At 46.5% G+C, this 12362-nt stretch overlaps 1 protein-coding gene across 1 annotated transcript; it reads right to left on the bottom strand.

Moving 5' to 3' along the window:
- Positions 1–291: 291 nt before the first annotated feature.
- LOC144102347 (uncharacterized) lies at positions 292–10145 on the bottom strand. The gene is made up of 2 exons (XM_077635643.1): positions 10060–10145; positions 292–1181 (listed from the first exon to the last, which is right to left on the bottom strand). The coding sequence occupies exon 2, from the start codon at positions 1172–1174 to the stop codon at positions 404–406; it is 771 nt and encodes a 256-aa protein (XP_077491769.1). The 5' UTR covers positions 1175–1181; positions 10060–10145; the 3' UTR covers positions 292–403.
- Between the last annotated feature and the right edge of the window lie 2217 nt (positions 10146–12362).

Genomic DNA, 12362 nt, shown 5'->3' with positions numbered 1-12362 from the left:
AAAGCAGTTTGCTTCAAAAGCTGGAATCATAACAAATGACTTATGAACAGTTATATTGCTGTTTTTTACCTGCGTCATTTCGGTTGATGAAATCGATACGGCATCAAGAAGAAATTCAGTTATAAATTATTTAGCATTGGTAAGCGAATACCACGAAGTGATTCATGTATAATGAAGTCTAACGCATCATTTGAAATAAAAAACACGCAAGCCAAATTTTGTTGTCTATAGTGCTTTAATTTTCTTGGCTAAGTTTTCGTGTCTCAATCTTGAAACCTAGTAGCGCCCCGAGACTCAAAAGAAAACATAACAGAGTATAACTTGCATGCTTTCCTCTAAGTGGAAGGATTCCCGAACGCCGCTTATCACTGCTATGCGGATCACTGACTTTTAACAGAGTAGGTCACCCCACAAGGCGTCCAGCGCCGCGCGAGCTTACCGCGTGCTTCCATCTACCGCAAACGAGCTGGTAAAAGTCGGCGCATGGCGGCGCGTTCGGCTGGAGGCTTTCTAGCAGCAACCTGGCCACTCGCTTGCAGTCGTCTGACTGGCAAGCGTTGCCGTCCAATACGTCTCCTTTGGGAGGTGGTTTGGCCCCTTTCAGAATGACCATGACGACCAGCAGGGCGATCACAAGCACCAGGAGCACGGCCACGCCCTTGACCAAGGAACTGTTCCGCCCACGTGGCGGTTGTGGTGGTGACGTTGACGGTTGGTTTGACAAAGGAAACGGGTCCTTCTCGGTCTTGGTCGAGCGCACCGAGCCCTTCCCGCTTCTAGAACTACGCGGCGTGCCTTTCCCGCTGCCTGAGGCCAATGCCTCCTTCTCAATTCCAGGCAAGACAGCAGGTTCTGTCTGGCTGCTCATCAGCGCAGGTCGCTCCTCGAGTCCCGGCAGAGCTGGTGGTGTCGCGCTGCCCGCCGGCAACGAGGGCAGCTGCTTGTCGCTCACCGGCCAATAGGAGGCGTCCTTGTCGGCTTGGGGCAAGCTCGGCACCTCTTCCGCGACCTGAGAATGTGGCCCCTGCTCGGCGGCAGGGAGCACCGCCATTTGTGAGCCTTTCCGTACGCTTCCCGAGTGACGTGGCGAGCTCTTTTTCCTCCCACGTGAAGGAAGCGCGGCCTTTTCTTGGCGCAGCAACGGCAAAGGGCCCTTCTCGCAACTGTCGGCCATGGCAGCACTGCGAGGCAGTTTCAAACAAGAGGCTGCTTTGCTCATCTACAAAATATCCAGTCCATAACTACGTGCTAACTGGCCTAGATCTCAACTCTTTCCCTCGGTGTCTTTACGGGGTAATGTATGAAAGGGTCTGCCTAGATATAACGGCATCAGTTCATTTTGCAACGAAAACATTAAGAGTGTTGTTTCACGTTGTTTTCAACCACCAATTATATTTACACACTGTTTAAAAGCTGTCCATTTTTCAGCCACAGTGAGTCACCGGCTGTGCCGCTCGGCTGGTGAGTATTAATGTCACAGGTTGAAACTTAGGCGCCGTCAGTATTTCTATCGAGGACAACTTCAAAAGCCCGAGTGTACGGAAATATCGCTGCCTGTCAAAAAACCTTAGATGGTAGAATTTAAATCTCAGCCCTCCATTAAACCATGCCTCATAGCTCACTACCTTGTTTTTATGGCGCGTAAAGAAATCCACCATTCGTTCTTCCCAATTTCTCCGCGGGATAAACGACCAGCCTTTTAAAATTAAGCGAAAAGTTAACAGTGCTGGTGGTAACAAAAAAGAAACATTTAATTTTTATTCACGTGCGCTACAAGCAAGGTTTGAAATCTCGAAATGAAAAAAGTGGCACGGGGTTAGTGTATTTAAACCATGTAGACGTGAGAAAGTTTGTGTTTAGCCTGGTTGGCTCTTGTTTTTGCTTTGCTAGGCCATCGGCACGTCTGGCGAAGATATTAGACTCAGGCTAAGCTCTTATCGAGGTTAATCTGATGTGATCTGTCCTCGCCGCAGATAGACATTGTTGAAAACGGCGACGTGCGATGCACAGCTGGAGAGTGTGTTGCAGTTTGACTGGAGGTGGGATCGGCTGCGGAGATAGCCCAATGCTCTCGTGCAGTGACCAGCAAAGATCACCTGTTTGCGCCGCCGCCCCGGGTTCGAAACCTAGCCACGGCAAAATATCTTATTTCTGCAACTTTAAGGTCAGTGGCGCCATGACATTCTTGGTTGGGTTTTACCCCCTTTAGTAGTGCTTTTGCACTAAAACGGTCACTTCCTGGATATTGCACAGCTGTTGCTGTTATCAAAAAGAGAACGAATATGAACTTGTAGCAAAGGGTACTGGGGCGGTATGACGAATTTCAATTTCTTTTCAAGCGACACAGTGTTCGGGACGTTTGGTCTGTTTTCACTGTAAACGGCGATTCAACATTTTCCCGCAGAACAGGAAATTAGGTCTTTGTGCCATGCGCGCAAACGCTGAGAACAAAAAATTAATTGGTTTTTGAGAAAAGAAAATGGCGCAGTAATTGTCTCGCATCTCGGTGGATACCCGAACCGCATCGTGCGTGGAGGGATAAGAAGTTGGGAGTGAAAGAAAGAAAAGAAGGAAAGAAATGAAGAAGTAAAGAAAGAAATAAAGAGAGAAAGGAAGAAAGAAAGAGAGAAAGAGAAAGAAAGGAATGCCGCAGTGGAGGGCACCGGAAGAATTTCGACCATCTAGGGACATAGGTGCCGACTGCGGGGGGGGCTGGAGGACCCCCCTAAATTTTTCCCCCGGAGACTGAGCGATCGGGTCAGGGGGCAGCATATCTTCTGTTACGGACTGGCACATTCACACGGGTGATGGGGAGTCGCCAATAGCGATGCCGCTTCTTACAGCCGCACGCTTCATGACAGGAACGGCGAAGTTTTCTAACATTTCGTAACAAAAAGAAACACTTTTTGAACATGCGAAGTATTAATTAAAACCTGCCCATTGAACACCATACAAGAGAGCTGATTCAGCACACTAACCAGCTCTGAAGTCTACTAAATCCACCTTAATAACCTTCCTGAAGATTTTGAAGACTAATCCTAAAAAATTCTGGAACATAATTAAACCTGGAAACACAAATAAAGTGTCGTTATTGCACCCGCCGGTGAGCCTGCTCCTGACCACCTCTGTGCTACTGTACTAAATGATACTTTCGTTAAGTCGTTTCCTCCTTCATCCAAGATTATCCAACGTCCCGATCTCCAACCGTGCGAGCATTTCGCGATGGATCCCACCATGTTCGACTTGCAAGGCATCATACCGATTATCGATTTGAAACTAACATATTCTAGCGGGATTGATAGTATACATGGTAAATTTATACGGAATGCTAAAGAGTACCGTTCTATCATCATGAAATGCATATTTTCACAATCGTATAATCATGGTGTGCTACTTAAGATTGGAAGACTGCCGGGGTCATACCAGTACATAAAGCCGGAGATAAAAAGAATCCATCTAACCATTTACCCATATCTTTGAGATCAATAGCATGCAAAACAATGGTACATATATTTGCGCATATTGTTCATTTTCTGGGGGATACCAATTTCTTCTCTCTAACAGATCATGGCTTCCAAAAGTTTGTCTTGTGACATTCAACTACTTTCTTTCACTTACGAATGGCACTTCTATTTCGACTCCGCTTTTTCATCTGACTGCATATTTCTTGGCTTTGCTCAAGCATTCGATAAAGTTAATAACTCACTACTGTTAAATAAACTAAGTTTGCTGAACATTGACCCGTCAGTTCTTAACTGGATCCGTGGGTTTCCTTCTCATATTAAATTTGTCAGCGTTAATGACGCTGGTTCCTCTACTGTACCACTTTGTTTTGGGGTTTCTCAAGGATCAGTACTTGCCCCCCTTACCTTTTTATCTTCTATGTTTTTGTGAATTGCTGTTCCCCTCTGTACTGCACTCTGTATCCTGAGAATGAAATAAATAAATATATATATATATATATATATATATATATATATATATATATATATATATATATATATATATATATATATATATATATATATATATATATATATATATATATATATATCTTTCCAAGGAGCATGCCCGGAGGAGGGGGGGGACGGCGAAAGAAAAAGAGAGGGTGCTATGTCCCAGCGCTGTGTCCCAACGTATTCTAACGCTGCTGCGAGACCACCGTCACCTTCCTTGCCATTCCGTTCGGAATCTGTGCATCAAAACCTCGCATCTCTTTACAAAAACCTTTCGCGCTGCTTATCCTCCTGTATGGCGTCCGCGTCCAGCCCGTCCCGTATTTTTTTACTGCGGAATTACTGGCCATGTCGTCAGTGTCTGTCGCCGGCGAATTTGTGACGAGCGTGTTGGTTACAGTGACCCCCGACCCGCCGACGTGTACCCGCAGTTTCCGTACCGCTCCAACTATTACTATCCGCTTACTCTTCGCTCCCATTCCCCGCCGACTCTTCCTGACCGAACATCGACCGTCCGTGCATCGCGCAGCCACTCACCGACACCTTTCCATCGCTCTTCATCGCCTCTTCACCCACGTTCTCAGCACTTGGACCGCAGCCCAGATAGCTGACTTGTGCAGTTTCCGGAGGAAAATCTGCACCGCCACTTCATCCTGCAACTCCTCTTCCGGTCCCGTCCAATATGTTTTTCGCAGAAGTTGCAGGAACTCTTGCAGAACCACTAATTCATGCCGGCGCCGCTTTCTCTGTCATTCGGTCTGACCTGTGTTTACTTTTGACAAAATCTCCGCACTCTCTACTTCGGTCTGTGTTTACGTCCTGCTAATGAGGCTCCGACACATCCTTCTGGACAGTGTACCGCTCGGACCACTATCAACGGCATCCGCCATCACGTCGAACTCGCTGTGCTATTTTCCTGAGCTCATCAACTCATTCTTGGCTGGGATTTCCTTTCATCAGCGTCCGCTGTCATTACATGTGGTCATCCACTTCTCGAGAACACAAACCGCCATCTGTGACCTATTTGACCGGACGCCTGACCACGTGGTCACAGCTGCTCACCATGTCCTGTATCCTGTCTGCGACGATTTCATACCAGTTTTAAAAGCCCACATTGCCGATGGAGACACATTGGTTGTGCCGAGCCCGTGCTTTCTGTCCTAAGGAATTATTATTGTTACGTCGCTTCTTCGTTTTTCATGCGCTCAGATTCTACTGGCCGCCTCTACACTACGCCTGAGCCTATTACTCAGCGCCAAGGATCTATACTGCCGCTTCAATCGCCAGAGCTAAGCCTGTGACGCTTCTCTCGCTTTACAAAGCCGCACAATCGGCATCCTTCTCTGTTTGGTTTGGTGAGACACTTTACGTTACCATCAGCCCCAACCTCACTTCAGACACGACACAAGCCTTAGTCGCTATCTTGAAGAAGCACGCCTCTTCCTTTGACAAAAAGTTTCCAGTCTTGGGCCAAACATGTGCAGCCACCCATTAGATAGAACTGATGGCTCCGACATTGTTCGTCGCCGCCCGTATCGAGTGTCTCGTTCCGAACGCATGAATATCCAGGCCAATGCCACTGGCATGCTGAATCATCACATCATACGTCCTTCGTCCAGTCCTTGGTCCTCACTAGTCGTGGTAGTGCAGAAGAAGGATGGTTCGGTATGTTTCTGCGTCGATTATCATGCTCTGAACAAGATAACTAGCAAAGATGTATACCCACTTCCTCGCACTGACGACGCCCTTCACTGCTTACAACGAGCCGAATTTTTCTCCAGCCTCGACCTCCGTTTACTGGTAAATTCTTATGCATGAGGATCCCGACGAAAAAAACACGCTTCACTGCCCCGAATGGGCTGTGCGAATAAAACGTTATGCTTTTGGGTTGTGCAACGCTCCGCTACGTGCGAGAGCATGATTGATACAATTCTCCGGGACCTCATATGGAAGACTTGCCTTTGCTACCTGGATGATATCTTTTCCTCGACCTTTTCTGAGCACCTTAAATGCCCGCGATCGGACCAACAAAGAAGACCATTGAACATCAACGGAACATTACTGAAGCGTTGCACGATGATTCAACCACTGGTCACCTGGGCTTCCAGAAGACCTACGATCACCTTAAAGGCCGTTACTCCTGGCCAGGCCTTTCAACCTGCGTTGCAAAATGCGTCGCTTCCTATGTTCCCGCCAACGCCGTAAAAGGTCAATGTCTTTTTCTGCGGGCCGCCTACAATTCTACTTGCCCATTCACTCCGTCCGATGTTGCCGGCATCGACCTATACGGACCTCTGCCGTTGACACATGCGGGTAATCGCTGGATATTCACCACAGTGGATCATCTCAACAGATAAGCAGTAACTGCTGCTCTTCCTTCCGCCTCTGCTGCAGAGATCGCCTTTTTCCCTGCACGCCATTCTTCTGCTCCACGCAGCCCCTCTTGTTTTTCTCAACGACCGTGGTAAGGCTTTTCTCTCTGCCGTCTTGTAGCAAATTCTTCATGCACCAATTACCACCCACAAAACAACATCTGCTTATCACCTCCAAAGCAATGGCCTCACAGAACGCTTCCATCGAACCCTTTCGGACATGCTTTCCGCCTACATTCAACCTGACCCTACCAACTCGGACTGCCTGCTCCCATTTGTTACCTTTTCCTAAAATACTGCGCTACAAAGAACAACCCGTTACTCTCCGTTTTTCCGTGTCTATGGCCGATCCCTTACCTTCGTCATGGAGGCATCTTGCTTTTGTCCCCGTCCCCTCTTCAGCAGCGTCCCATCACCAATTAGCCAATATGCCTCCTGCATTACACATTGCAGTGAACTTCCGCGATTGAGCAAAGAAGCTTACCAGGCCTCCCCTCCCGGAAACGAAGTTATCACCTTACCCACCGTTCAGTTCCTTATTACCCCGGTGATGAGGTTTTTTTACTCTGAACACCCCTGCGCACACCAGGGTTAAGTGAAAAAGTTATGAGGCGCTATATTGGCCCCTATACAGTGCTTGAACATGTGTCCCTGTTAACAATCGTGTCGCACCCGCTACACCTGTTACTGATCGCCGCTGTCGTGGCATCGAGATCGTCCACGTCTCGTGCCTCAAGCCGTTTGCTCGTCGCCTATAATCACTCTAACTCGCAACCAGGATGGTCGCTTTCGTCCGGAGAGGAATTTAGTCTAAGCACTGTGCGTGAACCTCATCTTAATTTGTCTATATTCTTCTTCTTCTTCTTCCTCTTAAAGCATGACATATACTAATATGGGGGGATTGGCCAAGGTGTAGTGGCATAAACAAGGAAATTAGCCTAGGAGATTAGGACAAAATTTTAGCACCAAGCGCGAATTTTGAAATATGTATCAATCATTTCCCACCTTAGTCGTCATCACGAACGCCATTGCTCCCAGTGGTAATCAAGCCTACTCCGGGCGTTCTCATTCTCACAATGTAATAAAAATAACAAAAATGGCAGAGTTTTAGTATGATGTGTGGAAGCACTTCGTTTCGAATTAGCATGACTATTGCCTAGACACTGCCTTAACTTGTCCTTCGAATTCACCTAACTCTTGCCTAGACATTGCGTTACATTGTCCTCCACGGCAACTTCTTTTACACTTCCGTACCACGTGACCTTACCCTAGCCACTCTGTATCCAAGTCATTTCATCTCATATGTCAAGGATCGAATGTCTAGCATCAAAGGTCAACGGTGAAAGGTCGAGGCTACCGAGACCCATCGGCTTTTTCAGGATTGCTAGTGAAGTACTCCTTTCGCACCAAAACACGGAAGTTTGGCTTCAACACAACTTTAAAATGGTTGTTGTTGGTCATGCGTGGCATGCAGCGATCCTGTGAGTGCACCTTTTTTCCTATAGCTATCGCCGCTTGTAGTAGGCAGCGAGCATAGAGGTTATACAGCGAAGCGATTGGGGCCACAAAGGCAGTGCGTACGCTCGTCAAGGTGCCACTGCAGCGCGAGTTCCAAGTGTGATGCTCCTCACAGCGCACGCTAGCCTGTGCTGCCTGCGCAGGAGGACATACAATGCCGTATTTGCGTTTACAAATTTTATGGCACCACTTTATTATTTTCTAATAGGCACTGTGCAGTCTACATATATATGCCTCTACGACAACCTGCATGGTTTCCGCTGAAACGAATACCTTTGCGTGATGTATGAAAGCTACAAGAAAAAAAATGGCGAGTTGTGCTAGTCGGATGTAGTTCATCTTGAAAAAAAAATTCAGCGCGCACTGATGAAGGACACAGGGAGAGTACAGCGCTTGTAGTGTCTACTGTTCCTGTTGTCTTCATCCGTGTGCGCTGAACACTGGGCTACAAGCTGTAAGGGCTGGCGGTGGTCTCCAGATATTCCACAGTATGACTGGTGGTGTGAATATGTTCTATTGCCACATACCCTTTTCGCAAATTATCCAGTTACTTTGGCTGACTGAAGGCCAGAATTTATCTTATTATTTCAGCAAGTTATCACAGTAAATTCCCTGTTACAAACGGACAGTTATAAGCTATCATAGGCCTACAATTCTGTGTCTTTAAATCCTTTTCCTTATCGTTTATTTCAATGTTATAACTATTTCATGCTTCCGGTCTGCTGGAGGTCACAAGGCACTGCGCATGAAGGGTGGCTATAGTCTTTTGGCACAATATCCCCAGCGTCTTTCACCACATCTCCAGCTACTTGATCCTCACTTGTCGCGTTTTTCTTTGTTTTGCTTGTAAAACTGTATTTACTTAAATTTTAATTACTCTCGGATAATTGACTTCTTCGGCACCACTGGTTTTATTATCAGTCCCGATTATTTCTGCCTTTTGGTGCAGCTGCAGACATTTCTTACAATGCAGGAAGTGTCTGGTCAGAATCTACCGGTGGTAATCCATGGAGACTGCACCCAGTGTACTGCAGTAAACAAACTCATCAAAAACGGCGATTCATGTTCAAGCCATAAATATGATAAGGAAACATGAGTGCATGTATCAATTCCTGCCAGCCGAGATCCTGTGAATGTTTCAAAAAATTTGAGACGTTGTGCTTCGCGGTGTAAAGCCTCCTTTTAGAAAAAACGGGATGGCTATACACACCGCACTGCTTGTGTGCCGCGTATTGCTATTTTTAAAATTAGCTACGCCCGTCGCAAGCGCGGCAAGGAATGCCTTAATCATTTTGAGCAGCCAAAGACACGCGGCCGGTTGTCAGCACCCGGCATTTGTGTGTTTCCTTTCAGGTTGACTGCACCTGTACGTGGGTGCCACGGGCAAGTAGTGAAGCGGTGCTGGCTCTAAAGCCCAGATAAGGTTAACGGCGCCAAACATGTGCGCATTTTCGTACCTTAAGTTCCTGCTCGATTGCTGATGCTTTTGGACCTTTCGCAGGGTAACTGATTTCTTCTCTGAGGCACAAAATAATTTTGAATGCGTGCTCTGAATGGGGCACGTCTGATAATTACTGCCAACAGTTTCGGCAAAAACGCAATGCTCAAGTGACGTCAGCGTGTCTTGGGGAAAAGCTCTGCGCTAAAACTGACTAAACAGTGCTGCGTCTGCGCAACCTGGGGACGCACCCGTGTTGTCAGGCGGGGTTCTCTACGCCATGTGCCAAGAGAGAACTAGTGTTAACCGCTGGATTAAGGCTTGCCCTGATATTGTGAAATCTGATAAGATTTACTTCAAAGGAAAGAAACCCTCCGCAGCAGAAAAATATCAGCGGCTTTCATGCCCACGCACGCTGGCTAATAATCGTAGGAAATCGTTCGAGCGCCTATTTTTACTTCTCTTCTTGAAAAAGGTTAGCCTCTTGAATGTCCTCCATAAATGTCCTTGAGTGATGAGGCTTTGTAGGGCACAGCTTCAAGAGTGGTAATCGACTGCCTGTAGTGTTGCCAGTTATTTGGAACCTTACGTATACAAGTGCAACAACGTGTAATGCCAGTAAGGAGAACAACAACAACCGCGACAGTGAAAACCGCCAGTAGTGGGTACAGGTAATCATGGCAGCGGTGACGGCGGCACCGCTCTTCACGGCTCATTATATCGGGTGGAGGCGTGCTTCTCGCTTTTGCGTAAGCGAGTAAGGAAGAATACCCACCTTCAAATGCGAACGACTTGCCGAGGAACTGTCTTTTTTTTCTCAGATGCTCCACAGGCTGCTTGCTGAGGTGTGAATGGTGCCCATCGTCTTCTTCTTTTGCTATTTCAAATAGCACACTTAGGCAGGCCGCTAATACTATATGCACGGTTCTCGGTGAAGTTTGCCGAAATGTGAGCATATAGTATTTATTGCACTGGTTTTACGATGCGCACACATCCAAAAACCGAAAATGACGGACCCACATAGTAAGCTGTCGTAAAACTATCGCTTTCGATATTTTGCGACGTTTGCACAAGGGGAGTGGGAATACTACAAGCACATGAGCAGCGTGCCTAGTCGCAACCGCGAGTCGAGACCCGTGTTCCCTGGGAAGATTCTTTGGACACCGGCCAAGAGCCCATAACAATGTCCTCTGAGAGTGTCCTCCTCTCAAAACGTGCCAGGGATGCGGCCAACGCCAACCTTTCGCGTGCATATACTGCCAGGTGTTTCAGAGAAGCCCGCCACTATTAAGTTTAAAAATTGGCTTTTTGACCTAGAAAGACAGCTTTGCGGTATGGTAATACCTGTGTGGGCGGATGTCAGAATGCAAGTAAATCATGGTGACTGCTCAACTGAATAATTAGGTTATAATAGCTGATTAATTTTTCTTGGAATAATGGCGGAAAAAAATAGAGCGTCAACTGAGGGTTCACTGGATTCGAAGTCTGAAAAACAAAAACACGAAAGAAAAAGCGGGAAACAACAACTGGGCACTGAGCATCACACAAGTCCGACAACAGTGCTCGGAACATACCTTCGGACTGGCATTGCACAACGCAATGGGGCTGCTTATTCCAATCATTGATGGCATGCGGAAACTAAGGGTGCTTGAAAGCATCAGTGCACCATTTTTTGCCTCGTGTATTTTTCATTCGTGGTCGCACCTTCCGGATAAGAAATGTGGTAACAGCAAATAAATTTTAGGATTAGAGAAATGTGACAACAGCAAATAAGTTTTAGGATTAATACCGGTTTTATTGAACCAGATGCGGTGCAGAAATTCCAACTTAATTCGCAATTGGCGCTCCTCTAGCAAGTCCCAGTTCAGCTCCAGTTTAATTCTGTGAACATTAAAACAATACTTGTCACGGTCAGTAACAACCTATGCTTCATGATTTTTAAAGAGGTTCATCATAGCACAATGGGTCCCAATCCGAGGATCCCAAACTGCACAGGCATACTCCATAATTGGCCTGAAATTAGTGCAATATAAATTTCCACTTTCTGTAGAGCACCCCAGAATTTCCTGTTGAAAAGTTTAACATTCCTGATACCTTTGTAGAAATGTATTCAACCTGCTTTCTCCTGATAAGTTCCGCCGATAAACACCGAGATATTTACAACCTGTCTTTTTAGATAAAGGCTCGCTGTTTAAAAGATAATCCGAGATAATCCGGCACAATAACAGTATGCCCGCGTCTAGAAGGAACACAGTAGAATATTGCCGCATTCAATTAAAGTAATTTCCTAGTTTTCGCACCAAGGTTGAATGAGGTGCAAGTTTTGCCGGAGATTATCTGTCACGAGGTGCTATCATTCAGTGATGCAAAACACAGTCATCAGCGTACAACCGCACTAGACAAGTAACATTTTTCACTATGCCATCGACGTAAATTAAGAACGGCAGAGGCCCTAACGCAGATCCCTGCGGAACACCAGAAGTTTCTTTTTTATTAATGAGGTTTAACGTCCCAAAGTGACTCAAGGTGTGACGGACGCAGTAGTGGAGGGCTCCAGAAAATTTCGACCACGTGGGGTTCTTTAGCATGCACTGACACCACACAGTACACAAGTCTCTAGGAAAGAAATGCGACCGCCAAGACCGGAATCGAACTCGCGTCTTTCGCGTCAGCAGCCGAGCACCATAACCACTGACCCATTGCGCGGCTTACACGAGAAGTGACATTTATATCATTATAATCATGCAATTTAGCGCAAAACACATTCCAGACAAAAGATAGGAACATGCAAGACGAAACACGGGTGCGTTTGCGATAAATGAGATGATTATATTGGCCAAAAACCAGATAGCCGATCAGTTAACTATTCTGACTATTGCTTTGTTTGGAAAGTGGCTGTTGACCAGGATTGGTTGCTAGCGTCCTTTAAGATTATTTTAATCCATTCAAACATTTCTCTTGTTATACCGCAAAACGATGGCTTATGAAGTAATAGGACTCGGGGAACCGTTCCGGAGGCCCTTTGAAATTCTATAGAATACGCAGTCAACCTGCTCCTCACCTCTTCCAATAAAGACT

This window comes from Amblyomma americanum, chromosome 1 (assembly GCF_052857255.1).
Source record: "Amblyomma americanum isolate KBUSLIRL-KWMA chromosome 1, ASM5285725v1, whole genome shotgun sequence".
Lineage (NCBI taxonomy): Eukaryota > Metazoa > Arthropoda > Arachnida > Ixodida > Ixodidae > Amblyomma > Amblyomma americanum.
The sequence above is the reverse complement of the archived record's forward strand: the minus strand, read 5'-3'. Positions and strand labels throughout refer to the sequence as shown.

What these genes read in the sequence shown, in the direction of transcription:
- LOC144102347 (XM_077635643.1), bottom strand. Translation starts at nt 1,174, where the DNA reads ATGGCCGACAGTTGCGAGAAGGGCCCTTTGCCGTTGCTGCGCCAAGAA.